This window comes from Bos javanicus, chromosome 7 (genome assembly GCF_032452875.1).
Source record: "Bos javanicus breed banteng chromosome 7, ARS-OSU_banteng_1.0, whole genome shotgun sequence".
NCBI lineage: Eukaryota > Metazoa > Chordata > Mammalia > Artiodactyla > Bovidae > Bos > Bos javanicus.
Window position 1 is genome coordinate 14,377,817 of NC_083874.1, and position 15,086 is coordinate 14,392,902.

Here is a 15,086-nt window from a genome sequence, read left to right on the forward strand (position 1 = left end):
CAACTAGAGGTTGTCTAGTGATGCTACATGAAGTCAAAGATCCACCTCATGTCAGGGATTTGTTAATGTTAGCAAAAAAAAAATAATCAATCCAGTAATTTGGGATTCCCATCAGGAAGTGATGATGACAACCTAAACTGGACACCAGCTCTTCGACGAACAGCCAGGACACTGCTTCCCTAAGTTCACAAGACTTGCCATTTCCAGGATATCTGTAGTTATGTATTTAAACAGGATAAAAATATTGTGGTGACGAAGCAGATATCTTGTTTGAGGTGGAGATTACAAGAATCCACACACACATACATCTGGCTATGCATGCAGAGTGAACAAAGTCTGTAGATTATACCAATGTCCATTCCCTGGTTTTACGGTTGTATTATAGTTGAGATGTTACCACTGGAGAAAGTTGGGTAAATTACACAGAACCCCTCCATAATATATGATATGGAATTAGTCTGTGTGTGTGTGTATTATATATAAAATTCTGACTGCAAATTGCTTTCAGACTTGAGCTACAACATCAACACTTCCCTGCGTCTGCAGCCTGTTGGCCCATCATGCATATTTTGAACCTGCCAGTCTGACATTGTGTGAATCAGCTGCTTAAAATAAATCTCATATATACAGATATCATTGACTCTATTTCTCTGAAGAATCCTAATACAGATTATATATTAATATAATACAGTACTATGTATAGACATACAATCCAAAACAATATATTAGAGACTGAGAAATGCTCGCCTCTAGAAGGACAGACAGGAGGGAGGGGCGGGAGAGGGATGGACAGAAGGGTGGGAGTACCACTCCTTTGTACCCAATAGCTGTTTGTACTGTTTTATCAAGTGTAGGTAATACTTGTTTAAAAAAAAACACATAGTAAGATCGCAAAACTTTAAACTGGGGGACTTCCCTGGTGGTCCAGCAGTAAAGAATCCGCCTTTTAACGCAGGGTTCAATCCTTGGTCAGGAAACTAAGATCCTATACACCGTGAAGCAACTAAGCCCGCGGGCCACAACTAAGACCCAATGCAGCCAAATAAACAAATAAATAAATTAAAAAAAAAAAAAAAAGACACTTTAAACTGGCTGAAGTATAAGGTTTTGACCTTATTTGACTTATTCAACCAATACCATCTGATATCACTGGTTTGGTGCACTAGGACTCTAGCATGTTGGAATAAACCCTATTCCTACAGGGGTTCATCCTCGAAGTTCACAAGGCCTCACACACACCACCAGTGAAACAGCTTCCTACTTGGGAAAGAACGCCCTGGTTAATTTCTTTAAAAGCAAAAAGAAAAGGCTATGTAAGCCCTCCAAGATGTTAGAAGGGGGAAAAAAACAACTCAAACTGGTACATGTGTTTGTGTGTTTTTTTTAAAGTCTTATCAATATTACAAGAGCCAGCTTGCCCACGACATGTTCTCCTAGGGGGCAAGGGACTTGGCCACACGGCTTAGACAAGACGTTTCCCCATCTCGGTTTCCCACCATGAGTGGGTACTCTGGCTAAACCTAACTATAGACACCTGAATAAGGGTCATGAACAGTCACATATAATTTTCAAGAATAAGACAGAAGAATGAGCGCGTCTTATCAAGTCTACCTCAGCGATACCAGGCTCAATGCTTCTCACCTAGGGCAATTTTGCCCCTCTGAGACCTCTGGGAGAAACCGAAAGTGATTTTGGTTGTCACAAATGGGAGACAGAAGGAATGTTACTGGCATCTAGCGAGTAGGGGTCGTGACCTTGCTAAACACTCTACGATGTACAGGACTGACCCCTACAGCAAAGGTTTATTTGCCCCCAAAAGTCAAAGCCTTGGCTGAGACATCCAGCCTTAGAACAAACCACAGATATTCATCTTCAGCAGGTAACAGGCATTTACTACCCACCCGAAAGCCTACAGACTTTCCAAATTACACAGCCAATCCTGTGGTAGAACTGAAATAGACAGCATGTGGCCAGCTGGTATTACCTAGATTTGCCCCTTAAGCCACATGGGACAGCGCCAGAGGCATTGTCTTTCCCAGAGGCCTTTGGCAAGCCACCAGTTTTCCAACCTAAAAAGTCTAAGCAGCATTATTACAATGCACATAATAACATGACAATTCTGCTCTTATTGAAAAATTAGATGTGGGAAAGGATCTGATGTCAGAAGCAAATGCTTTAAACACACCACCTCTGCTGGTCTGAACATCTCATCTTGCCAGGTGGAGAGGCAGGAAAGTAGACAGGAGAGAGCAGACTCAAGCTATGGGCCTGCTAAGCCCTCGGGTCTCATCATGATACACTTTGCACTGCCTGGGGTCCAGGGATACGTTCTAACACCTTCTCAGTCACTTCTGGTCCATAGACAGACCAAGCGTAAATTCACAGTTAACGGAAAACGTACCAAAATAAGGCAGAGTTAAGAAACTTAAACGCGAGCCCCACCTGGTCTTTTTCTTCATCAACAGAATCGTCTGACTTCACTTTTTCAGGTTCTTCCTCGGGTTTTCGTTTGGCAGGGCTGTCACACACAGTAAAGCCAACTGTTAGCTCAGCCCAACCCTAGACCTCCAGTGGGCATGAAGCAACTTACTGATACATTCCTCCCTCTGTATGGGAAGATTCAGGGCATGGACTCCCCCTTCCCTCCAAGGAGACGCCCTCATTGTCAGGATGTTAAAGTTCAACGTATCTTCAAATGACAGGTTTAGAATACTACCATTTTGCAAACCTTATAAAATCATGGATCTAGACTTTGATCAACAGCTGCTATCATCACCAAAAAGACGTGACATGCTTCTGATGGACAGCCCCAGTTTGTTAATGAAGTTTCAGAAAATAAAGCTGGAATCTGAACAAGCCTCTAGACCTAGCTACCAGTTTATAGAAAACCAGAGACAAGTGAACACATTAACCACCACTAATGATGGTGATCCAGAAGCTAAAACAAAACCAAGTTTCTTTAAATAAATGGCAAGAAAATAAGGAATCTTAAAAGGATTAAGGAAGAAGTCAACCAAACTCTGTTAACATACACGGAAGTATGAACACTGCTGTATACCTGGTAGTCAGGAGCTATTATACTTTATGAGGCATGAAATTATAGTTCTGTTTTGTCTTCTTAAAAAGACTGTTTCCTAAATGTTAGCAACTATAGCAAAATATGAATTAAAACTTGTCAGAGGAAGACCCTGTCATCTAGAAATACAGTATTTATGGATAAGATGACATGTCTGACTTGTTTCAAAGTAACCCAAGTCGGGGGTGTGGTATGTATGGAGGTGTAATTCATTTGGAATAGTTCATTGGAGCACATGGGGCTGAGGATGAAACGATCACCAGGAGCTGTTAACTGCCGTCACTGGGCCATATACAAGGGGTTCATTTTACTACTCTTGGTGTATGCATATTTGAAGCTTCCCAGAAAGACTGAGGGCAGGAGTAGAAGGGGGCGAGAGAATGAGATAGTTGGAGGGCATCACCAACTCGACTGTCATGAGTTTGAATACACTCTGGGAGACAGTGAAGAACAGGGAAGCCTGCTGTGTAGCACTCCATGGGGTTCCAAAGAGTCGGACAGGACTTAGCAACTGAACAACGTTAACAGGAAAAATGGATGAGGTCTTCAGAAATGCTGTTCATGAGTGTCTGACAGCAAAATACCAAAGTGAAAACCCAGGCAATGTGGAAGTCAGAATCACTAAATTACATCCTACTAATTCTATACGTGGTTTACCAAAAACAGTTGGCCCCTAAAAAAGGGGCTTGTCCATTCATTATATACTGACCCCCGTGTGAAATGAGATGTGATGGTGGTCTGCCTGGTAGTCTTCCTTGTAATCCTGGGGCTAGAAGAGACTTCAGCTGTTTAAAGAAAAAGAAACAAAAAAGTCACTAAGAATAAAAAAGTTCACAGCAAAGGTACAGTTCTTCAGAATTACCAGGCTGCTGCAGAGACCAGCTTCTGAGGATTAAGAATCCTCCTCTTCTTATTTTCAGCAACCACCATCTTGATAAAACTCACCAAATTAGCACCTGCCAGTTTGCTGAACCATTTTAACACAACCTCTTATATGACGGGCCCAACCCTGACACAGACAAGGAAACAGAACCTTTGCTTCCATCATCAGAAGGTGAAGTGGTCAAGAGCCTGACCTGAGCTCAAGTCCCATGCTCTTATTCTTTTAAAAATTTCAGAAGAGTTACTCTGACTACAAACGGGGAAGGAGTCTAAGAATAAATGTTTAGCTTAAACAGGCATATAACTTAGTTCTAAGTATCAGTAGATCCTGTTACTTTATACCTCAAATTCAATGATGTTTGGAGATCTAATGCTCTCAAACTTGGTCAAAGACAAAAATTTCTAGTCTACATCGAAGCTAGTTAGAAGTATACACAAGGGGGAATTCCCTGGCGGTCCAGTGGTTAAGACTGGGCACTTGCACTGCCATGGGCCCAGGTATGATCCCTGGTTAGGGAACTATGATCCCACAAGCCGAGTAGCGCGGCCAAAAATATATACATATATGGATACACAGGAGAAGGCAATGGCACCCCACTCCAGTATTCTTGTCTGGAAAATCCCATGGATGGAGGAGCCTGGTAGGCTTCAGTCCATGGAGTCGCTGAGAGTTGGACACAACTGAGCAACTTCACTTTCACTTTTTACTTGCATGCATTGGAGAAGGAAATGGCAACCCACTCCAGTGTTCTTGCCTGGAGAATCCCAGGGACGGGGGAGCCTGGTGGGCTGCCATCTATGGGGTCACACGGAGTCGGACACGACTGACGTGACTTAGCAGCAGATGGATACACAAGAAAGAAGTGATGCCCAGGGGAGCGGGTGGGATGAACCTATGGTGCCAAGTCTAATTGTCCTCCCCTTTGGTGATACCATACTCCAACAAGGTCAAATGAGTCGAATGCTCTTACACTTTGTTTCTCCATCAGACTTGCTTCTCCTGGGCGTGTAAAGTCTGGAGACAGGTTTGGGGGGCTTGCCTTTCTCTGCCATTACCACTCTGCAATCCTCACCACTTGTCTGGCTCCCGTTCTCTAGACATCCATTCGCTTCCCGACTGAAAGCATGAGCTCCGTTCTCCAAGGACAAATCTTTATTTAAAAGGGATTTGACTTTAGCCAGGTAGCCCTCCTACAGCAGGAAAGGATAATTTGAGTAGCAGTGAATGTAAACAAGTGGCAATGAGAGAATAATAAGGAAACACATGTGTTCCCTTTGTATAACTATCAGGTGACATGGGGAGTTGGGATTATTCAGCCTCCCTGGTCACAGACCAGTTACCCGGGAGGCCAAGTCTTCCAGACGCCAGGACCCTGAAGACTTACCTCAGATAATTCTTCTTTATGCAATTTGGTTTCCAAATCACATAACTGATTCTTTATTTCTGTCCGCAGAAATTCGTGCAAGAGATTCAGTTTCTCCTTCACACATTCCTAAGGGAAGGATATATGTTTAGAAGTCCCCACACTCTGAAACAACGCACTAAGGCACACTTACACTGCCTGGCCACATAACAATGACTGAAAGGCAGGCAACGCTGAGTCAAGACATGTTCGTGATAGTTCCATTAAGATCATATTACTTATTATTTTTATTTTTTTAAGAGGGACTTCCCTAGTGGTCCAGTGGCTAAGACTCCACACTCCCAATGCAGGGGACCCAAGTTCGATCCCTGGCCAGGGAACTAGATTTCATGTGCCACAGCTAAGACCTGGTGCAGCCAAATAAATATTTAAAAAAAAAAAAAAAGATCATATCACACCATCTACAGGGTGGTGAAAAATGGGAAGATTAGGAAGTGAAACAGACACATAATGGTATAGTAGAACAAAACTGACTCTGAAAAAAACAGTGTGACCAGGGCAAGTTATAATCTAGACTTGCTGATAGGGAACCTAGATTGGGAAACTTGATGAGTTACCAAAAGCTAACTGATAACAGCCTATTAATATAGCACATTAGACAAAAACATCCAAGTTATCCTTAAGAGTTTAAGGAAAAGAGAGCCAATTCCACTTTGAGCTACATAGTCTATCAGACAGTCACATCTGATAATAGATTTTGTTAAGGTGGAGATGACCTTACCTTTTCTGTCAAACTATCTCTTTCCAAATCTTTGAGCCTGGGGGAAGAAAAAAGGGAAGAAAGAAAACGCTTGTTAAGCAACACTGTTCATCTATAATACCACAGTTTAAAGAACTTTGGAAATAACTTCAACACGGATATTAGAAAATACAATGGTTCCCCCTGCTCAATGTGTAGAATGCCCCACTGCAAGTGCCTACATACACATTAAGAAGTCATTTGCAATCTAAGTGAGGTTCCCTTTTTGGGGGGTGTTTTTCTGATAGTGGAAAGGGATAATACAGGCACTCTATGACAATGTTATTTTAAAGACACTGGCGGTCCAGTGGTTAAGAGCCTGCACTCCCAATGCAGGGGGCACAGGTTTGACCCCTGGTCGGGAACTAAGATCCAACATGTTGAACGGTGCAGTCAAAAATTAAGATTTAAAAAAAAAAAAGGCACTGGGAAAGTGGAAGCATAGTTGGGGTCCTTCCCAAGTTAAGTGACCAACAGGTGGTCTTCCTCCAGTTGAACCTGACCAAGAGTCCATAGAAGGGCATACAGAGGTTAGAAAGAGTGAACCCGGGCAACAGGAGGCTGCGGAAACAGTCAGCTAACACCCCCAAAGGCCAGGATGGGGACAGTGGGAGTGGCAGCACTCTGATGAGTAGGAAATGGAAGTCGGGGTCACCTGGGGCAGCACAGGGTGCCCCACACACAAGGAAGAGAGAGGAAGTCAGAGAAGCTGGCTGGCGCCTCACCCAAGAGCTCATCCTTGTGAACGTTTCTACCTAGTCATTCAGGTGTGCAGAACTGTCATGAGTTTCGCTGGAAAAATCATGGTCTGACTTGATTACTAAGATGAATGTCTTGCCTCTTTTCGGGGGAAGGGAGCAAAGAGAATAAAGGAACAAGAAGCAAAAGACACAGAGGAAACGGAGAGGCTGTTGTTCCTGGCTTGGGCAGTGTTCCTGTGGGCAGTGGAGTGAGAACAGGTCCAACCAGCTAAGCCAGCGTCCGTCAGCAGAGGGGGGTTGCCCTGGGCAGGGAAGGACTGGGCCTCCACCATGCGTGGGTCCTCCCTTTGGGCACCCAGGCAAGGTACTCGGTTACCACCAACCTAAAGGGCAGGAATAGAGCTCTCCCAGACTGACCTTCGAAGAGGGAGGGCAGATGTAAGCAGCACAGACAGGAATGTGAGTGACAGGCTCTGCTGGACTAGTGACAGACAGTGGCTACTCCGAGTGGGTGGGGATCCTGCTTCTAGCTGCAAACATCATCTGTGGGTGCCTCCTCTGCGCCAGACCCTGTTTCAGGCAACAAGCTGAGTGCTGAGATGTACGCACTGCCAGGCAGGGGCTTCCTGGCTGGCGCTGGATGCTCAGCAGAGGTCTGGCTATAGAAGAGACTGAGCAGGGGCTTCCTGGTGGGCCAGCAGCTAAGACAATCATGCTTCCACTGCAGGGGGCATGGGTTTGATCCCTGGCCAGAGAACTGAGAACCCACAATGCCACGGAGCACAGCCAAAAAAAAAAAAAAAGATAGCAGCCTACCGACAGAGTGGTTAATATGCTGTGTATCACATGCGCTGTGTAATCTGGACTCAAGATTCAGAGTCAGGCTTTCCAGAAGCATGTGGAGTCCCTTCCAGGCAAAAGTCATTCTACCCCCAAAGCAACTCAGGTCCTGGGAGAGCCTTAGTTGAGGACGACTGCAGATCATGTTGCTCAGAGCCAGAGGCGCACACACTGCTGCCGGAGCACCACAGCCACCCACCTTCAGTCACTGTGCTCACAAAACCCTGGCAGGACACAGCTCCCACCTCAACCGGGTCACCTTAGGCATCAAGGACAACGCTCAGATGGAAGCCCATCAAGGGGCCCTTTGCCCAACGCTGACAACGCCTATATCTGGGCAGGAGACAGATCTGCAGGTCAGAATTTTTTAAATCTTTCCTATTGAAGTGGGATATTTAGCTTGGCAGGGAGAAACAGACCTTGGGGGTATCTCAAAAGTCTCGCCCTGTGAAGACTAGATTTAACCTGCTCAGCCCTGGAGTGGGAGGCAGGAGCCCAGGGCAGGCACTGAGGAGCCAGAGGTGGGGCAGGAGGAAGGCTGGTCAGTGTGCCTCCCCTGGTGCCCAGGATATCACTGGAGAGTTTATCCCCATCCCAGTAAAACTGGTGACACTACCTCCCATCTAGGTTCACAGCCAGGAGGATGAGAAGCAGATATGAAGGACCGAGTAGTCACAGAAGATGGCAACATTACATACACACACACACACACACACACACACACACACACACACACATATATATATATATATATATATATAACCTTAGCTACCTTCTGGTCCAAGATCCCATGACTCATTCCTAGCTGCTTCCATCAGAGCAGCTCTTGAAAGGCAAAAAAGATATACGTCGACCACGGTGAAGGCCAACAGAGTTTAAGTCTGAGGCTTCTGAAGAAAAAGGATATAAATGGCAACAGGAAGGAGGGACACAGAGAAGCTGAGAGCTCAGTGGGAACTAGGCAGAGGAGCTGCCACAGCAGGGCAAGAAACTCACACGAGTCAGGCCAACACAGGGGAAGAAAGGCAAATCCTGAGAGGAGCTGGGTGCCTGTCTCAAGGAGGTCAGCAATGTCAGGCTAAAATATCACAGATTTTCTCCATAGTTAACAAACCATTGGAAGAGTCATGGGGGAGATAAAACCCAAGAATCAGTCATGTTTTAGTGGGGGATAAACAAAGTCAAGATGGCAGAAATATACAATATGTATTAGTTTAAAAGAGATAAAGTGTTAAATCACCATAAGGTGTTAAATCACTCTAACACCCTAAATTGGGCTTCCCTGGTGGCTGGACGGTAAAGAATCTGCCTGCCAATGCAGGAGACCTGGGTTCGATCCCTGGTCAGGAAGATCCTCTGGAGGAGGGAATGACTAGCCACTCCAGTACTGTTGCCTGGAAAATCCGATGGATAGAGCCTGGCAGGCTACAGTGCATGGGATTACAGAGTCAGACATGACTGAGTGGCTAACTCTTGACATCCTAAATCAGAAACACTGATCTGTAATATGGTTTCACAGCAGGAGCTGAGAACATCCTGGAGAAGTTACAAAGCTCTGTTAATTGTGCCTTCCGTAACTGGCTGCATGGTGGGTGGTACCGGAGACAGTATTTGTGGAAGGGAAGGATAACGGACCCTCTCCCCTAGTTCCCCAGAACCTGTGAATATGTTACCTTACATGGCAAAAGGGACTTTGCAGATGTGATTAAGAGTACAGCTCTTGAGATGGAGAGGGTATTCTGGATGACTCAGGTGGGTCTTATCAAATCATTTAAATCCTAGGAGCAGATAAAGTTCCCAGCTGCATTTCAAGTGATGTGACTACAGAATGGTCAAAAAGACGTGATGTGAGAACTCGCTTTGAGGGCTTAAAAGATGAAGGAAAGGGGCCATGAGCCAACAGATGACGTCGCCTCCAGGCACTGGGAATGGCTTTCACCCTACAGCCAGCAAAAGAAGAAGGACCTCAGTCCTACAACCACAAGGAACTGAATTCTGCTGACAACCTGAGAGAGTAAGAAACGGGTTCTCCCCTAGGGCCTCCAGGAAGGAAGGCAGCCTGCTGATGCTTTGATTTTAATCCAGTGAAACCCACATCACATTTCTGACCTACAGAATCAGAGGATAACAAATATGTTTTATTTAAGTTACTAAGACTGCAGTAGTTTGTTATGACAGCAGTTAAAAACTAATACAGTACCAGAAAGGCAGAACTTTTTGGTAGGGAAGAAGGGAGCAGACCACGAATTTTAGGAGTGAAAGACAGTCCAGTGAATCTACGTGGCTATTTAACAGCTAGAAATTAGAACTGGCTCTCCAAAGAGGCATCTCTGGCTGGTACTGTTAACTGCTGAAGGCAGAAACCCTAAGACTGGAGGAAAATAAGGGTCCGAGAATTGAAAAGAAATATGGGGGAGATCAGGACAGAAGCTCCCAGGTAGTAAACAGCATCACCAAAGTCAAGAATACAAAGAATTAAGGAGAGAAAACCATCTTAACTGAGGAATGGCTGGGCACCTGGCACAAAAGCTAAGCTAAGGTGGCAGCAAAAAGAACAGGTCCAGATGAGTATACAAGAAGCCAGGCAAATAGGAAAGTTGGAATGATAAGCAGGCATGGGCTGCTATATTAGTATCTGCCTTAGGATCAGGTTTGCAAGTTGGTAATTCATTAATAAGGTATGTTCCCCACCCCCCCACCCCCCATAATGGAAGTGAAACATACAGCTGCCATGTAATAAGCAGGGAAGCAGGTTTCTGTGCAGGTGTTGCTCTGCCACGTTTACCTCTTTCAGCTCAGTCTTCACAGTGCCCTAGTGTGGTGGGCACCTCTGTCCCATTTTAGAGATAAAGCATCAGGAAGTTAGGCTACTTGGTCATATAGCTGGCAAGTGGCAGGCTGGGCTTTGAACCCCAGGAGTCTGCACGTCTAGAATCCTACTTCAGGGGAGAACTAGAGAAGTCAGTTATGCCTTCTGTACCTATTCAGGAGCCACAGACTAGTTAAGAACTTGAAGATCCACTCTAATCTAATCAGAGTGGTTAGCAGATAGGAAAGCTGTCATAATTATAAAGGCTGAGTCAGATTTGTGTGAGGAGGTGTCTAGTATTAGTATGTCAATTCAGGCTTCACTGAAGGTGAAAGTCTAGCAAGCAAGAATCTGAGTCTACTGGATTCTAAGCTGCAGATGCAACCAATGAGGCAAACATGCTTGGACGACAAGTGATCATCAACTCCAGACTGCAGAGGCAGCATGAGGGGTATACTGACAGAATTTAACCCCTTCTCATGGCAGGGAAAGGGGACTGTCTTTCTGAGCAGTCTTGGGAATGAATGGACAGTAGCCACCATGGGGAAGGAGTCAGGTGCAGTCTAGCCTCACACTGGTGGCTCTGCATGGTCTCAGGCCCTAAAAACCTAAAGGATAACCTGAATGGCTTGTAAGAAAAAGAAGGGCACAGGATGAGTCAGGCAAGTGGATGGCAGTCCTGGACTTCAAGTCATCACATGCGTATGGGGCAGGAAAACCTCCCACTCCAACTTATATCCTAAGAGGATAAGTTTCAAACTTAGAGAAAAAAGACCAAACGGCAACAGAAAGACAAGTGGGAAGACTACTGCTTTTTCTATACAAAAGATGGTGGCTTGGAGAGTAAGAAAAATCAAGTGGAAAAATGTGGCTTGTCCTGAAAGGCCTGATTTTTAGAAGACTTAGGACATGTGCGTGCTAAGTTGCTTCAGTCGTGTCCGACTCTTTATGATCCCATCGACTGTAGCCCACCAGGGTTCTCTGTCCATGGGATTCTCCAGGCAGGAACACTGGAGTGGGTTGCCATTTCCTTCTCCAGGGGACCGTCCCAATCCAGGGATTGAATCCATGTCTCTTATGTCTCCTGCATTAGCAGGCAGATTCTTTACCACGAGCACCACCTGGGAAGCCCTGAACTTAGTTTTTACACTTAGTTACACTTTAAAAACTCAAACACTGGACTTGCCTGGTGGCGCAGTGGATAAGAATCTGCCTGCCAATGCAGGACACAGGCTCCATCCTTGGTCTGGGAAGATTCTACACGCTGCAGGGCAACTAAGCCCGTGCGCCACAACCACTAAACCTGTGCTGTAGAGCCTGAGTGCTGCAAATACTGAAGCCCACGCGCCTAGGGCCTGTACTTCGAAAGAAAAGCCACAATGAGGAGCCTGTGCACTACAACAAAGAGTAGCCCCTGCTTGCTGCAACTAGGGAAAGCCCACGCACAGCAACAAAGACCCAGTGCAGCCGTAAGTAAATGTACAAATACCTAAACATTAAGAACATTTTCTAGTATCATCATATAGGTAATGTAATGGTATGAGTCTTAAAAGAAGCTGCCATATAAACACAAGTTAGCGTAAGTGACAAGAATTCCTCAGTGAGGACTAGGCCTAAATTTTGTTCCTATTCTACTAGATTTAGTATAATCCATAACATGAGGTACCTAATTTTCATGAATCAAAAAGTTATATCTCCATTTACAAGGTGGTATAAGGGAACATTTTAAAGGGAATATTGAATGCCATGTTTACACCTGTATTTTAGAAGCTGAAATTCAAAATTTAAGAAAAGCTGTTGAGAGGGTCACATAAGGTGACAATGTCAATGGTCTGAGGCAGAAACCTAAGCCTACACTGGGCTTCCCCGGTGGTCCAGGGGTTAAGATTCCATGTTCCCAACGCAGGGGGCATGGGTTTGATCCCTGGTCAGGGATGGATCCCACATGCCATGAGGTGTAGTCAAAAAATAACCCAAAATGAAAAAAAAAAACACAAAAACCTAAAACCAGACTCTATACCTAACAGTAGGCAATTCTAGTTCAAGGTAATATGGAACCTACGGTGAATGATGGATTGATGGATTGTAACACTCACCTAAGAACATTCAAATTCAGCCAAACAGAAGCCTTGCTCTGGCCCAATAAAAGCCCTCACAGAAGGGAAAGGTTTTGCCAAGAAGCAGATCTTAGCAGAAATCTTTGCTTCCTTACAGTTAATTCCTAGGGCAACCACTCTTGAGAACAGTTGAAGATTAAGTGAGATCATGTAAAGTGTTCTATACAATTAGCAGAACTGAAAAAAAGCAAGTTAGATTAGTCAAGAATGCTGACACGGGGGACTTTATGTGCCAGGCATATTCTCATTTAATCCAATACCAGTTTAAAGCCCATGTTAACTGTCCAAGTCCACAGACGCGACTAGTTTATGAAACTTGCCCAAGGTCATGGATGGCTCAGTGGAGGTAGCACTCTCACCTGAGAGTGCTGAGCCCAATATCCCCATCCTGGGTCTAAAATGAAGTGAGGCACTTTCATAAATCCATTTCCACTTCAAGTCATGTTTTATCTTGGGGGAGATGTATAGGGATTATTTAGCAAGGCACATCACCCTCTAACTGTGGCTAAGAAGTGGTCTGACACCTGGGAGGAGGATCCAAATACCCGCTATCACCTACTCTCCACCTTTCAAAAGCCCGAATCAGAACTGGTCTGGCACAACTTTAGGAAAGAAGCAAAGGGAAATAGGGAAATGGCAAAATCAGGTTCACAAATCTGGTTGGAAGCATTCAGGGTTGGTTCCCACATTGTTGTAAGTGAGGTTTGCAAGTTTCCAAGAGTGAAACTGATGCCCTTCACCAGCAAGAAGCCTAGGGTGCACACTGGGCTTGCCTGAAGATCCATGTGCACAGAGTAGCTGTAGCTGCATCCCCAGTATTAGCTGCTGCCCCCCTCACTCCCCTTCCCACACATGCACATACATACGCACACATACACAAGGAAACCAGCCAGTTCTCCCTAGCAAGGCTTCCTTGATGCCCACAGCTCAGATTTACTGGAAGAAACCACTCAGTTTTCACGCTGCCCAGCCCTATCCTATCACTGAAGGATAAGGGGTCCTTCCAGAATGCTACTACCCTAGCCATATGAGGTGATGGAGGGAGCCCCCCAAGGAAGACAGGGCTCGCAAACCTGAGCCGGCCGCGCCAGGGCCCCGACCGGCGGCGGCATCTGTCTCTGGAGGCTGCCATCGGGATGCTTGGCGTGGGACGCCGAGAGAATCCCCCCAAATACCCTCGGGGACCAGGCCAGCCCAACCCCCTCGAGTGGACCGGGCACCGGAAGTGGAGGCCGAAGTGCCCGGGCTGAGGGGTATCCCGAGGCCGCAGGCTGCCCACTTCCTGCGCGACCAGGCTGGCGGCAGGAGCTGGGCCCGAGGCTGCTCCGGGAAGGGGCTCTCCAAGGAAAACCCAAAGCTTGCTCTACTTTGAGGTCAGAAGAGACCCCAAGTTTCTAGTCACCAGGGAACTGGGGGGGGTGGGATTGGCCCATTTTGGCGCCAAACGGCCAGGGGCGCGCGCGACCGGAAGTGCCACCCTGCCCGCGCCAACTGCCGCCGCGCGCCGCGCCAGCCCACGCATGCGCGCCCGTCTGTCAGCGGCGGCCACGGGCTACCCCGAGGGGAAATGACCCCCACCCCCACCGCCGTGCCACCCACCCAGGTTCCAGGTTCCCCGCGACACCTACCGCCTGCGGACATCGTCAGGCAGTGAGAAGGCCCGGGAGGCCAGCGCAGGCACCCGCGCCGGGGCGGTTCGGGCAGGCATCTTGGAAGGTGCAGCAGAGGCGGCAGCAGCACAGGCAACCCTGGCTTTTCGCGCGGAAACCGACGGGGAGGGGCCGCGAGCGGAGGCGGCGCGTACCATCCCGGCCCAGGCGTGGGGGAAGTCGGGCCGTACCACACAGAGAGAGGCTGTACCATGAGTGGGCGGAGGCAGTGGAACTGGCTCCGCACAGGGGTCGCGCATGCGCGACGGAGGAGAGCACCCCTGCGCGGAGCAGTGGATTTGTCCAAGCTCCTCCATTTGCTGCGAGCCTTGCCTGAGACATTCATTCATTCATTCTTTACCCGCATGCTAGGCATAGAACGAGGAACATCCCCAGGGCACTATACCCCGTGGGCTCTAAAGTTCAAGCACTCATTTCCAATCCCACCTACACTATATTTGCTCACTATAACTACCTAGGGCAGGTCACTTGGACCCAGCCTCAGTTTCCTCATCTGTGAAAAGGAGCTAGCAGAACTTAGTCCAGAAAGTATTGAGGACGCACGAAGGATCTCACAGTGTAGGGAGACCTGGGCCACTTCCACAGCCTATGTACTTAAAGAAGCATCCCTGGGCCACTTCCACAGCCTATGTACTTAAAGAAGCATCAGAACTCGGGCAAGGATAGTCTCTTCAACACATGGTGCTGAGAAACCATATATCTACACGCCAAAGATACCCAGAATGCGAATATCTACCTGCAAAAGGATGAAATTGGAACCTTGCCTTACATTACATATAAAAGTTAACTCAAAAGATGGATTAAAGACCTAAACCTAAAACTGCGGCA

General features: G+C 46.7%; 1 protein-coding gene across 7 annotated transcripts in view; it reads right to left on the minus strand.

Annotated features, from left to right (window-relative positions):
* Positions 1-14,387, minus strand: part of DNMT1 (DNA methyltransferase 1) — a 51,357-nt gene extending 36,970 nt beyond the window's left edge. For 5 of the 7 annotated variants that reach the window (XM_061422087.1, XM_061422091.1, XM_061422089.1 and 2 more), the window contains exons 1-6: positions 14,217-14,386; positions 6,104-6,140; positions 5,344-5,451; positions 4,930-5,149; positions 3,786-3,861; positions 2,443-2,518 (exon numbers count right to left, since the gene is read on the minus strand). In XM_061422087.1, the coding sequence (XP_061278071.1) occupies positions 2,443-2,518; positions 3,786-3,861; positions 4,930-5,149; positions 5,344-5,451; positions 6,104-6,140; positions 14,217-14,296 (597 nt within the window). In that variant the 5' untranslated portion in view covers positions 14,297-14,386. Of the gene's footprint in view, positions 1-2,442; positions 2,519-3,785; positions 3,862-4,929; positions 5,150-5,343; positions 5,452-6,103; positions 6,141-13,661; positions 14,035-14,216 lie in introns of those variants that run through there. The other 2 variants (XM_061422086.1, XM_061422093.1) reach the window with 2 other exon arrangements.
* Between the last annotated feature and the right edge of the window lie 699 nt (positions 14,388-15,086).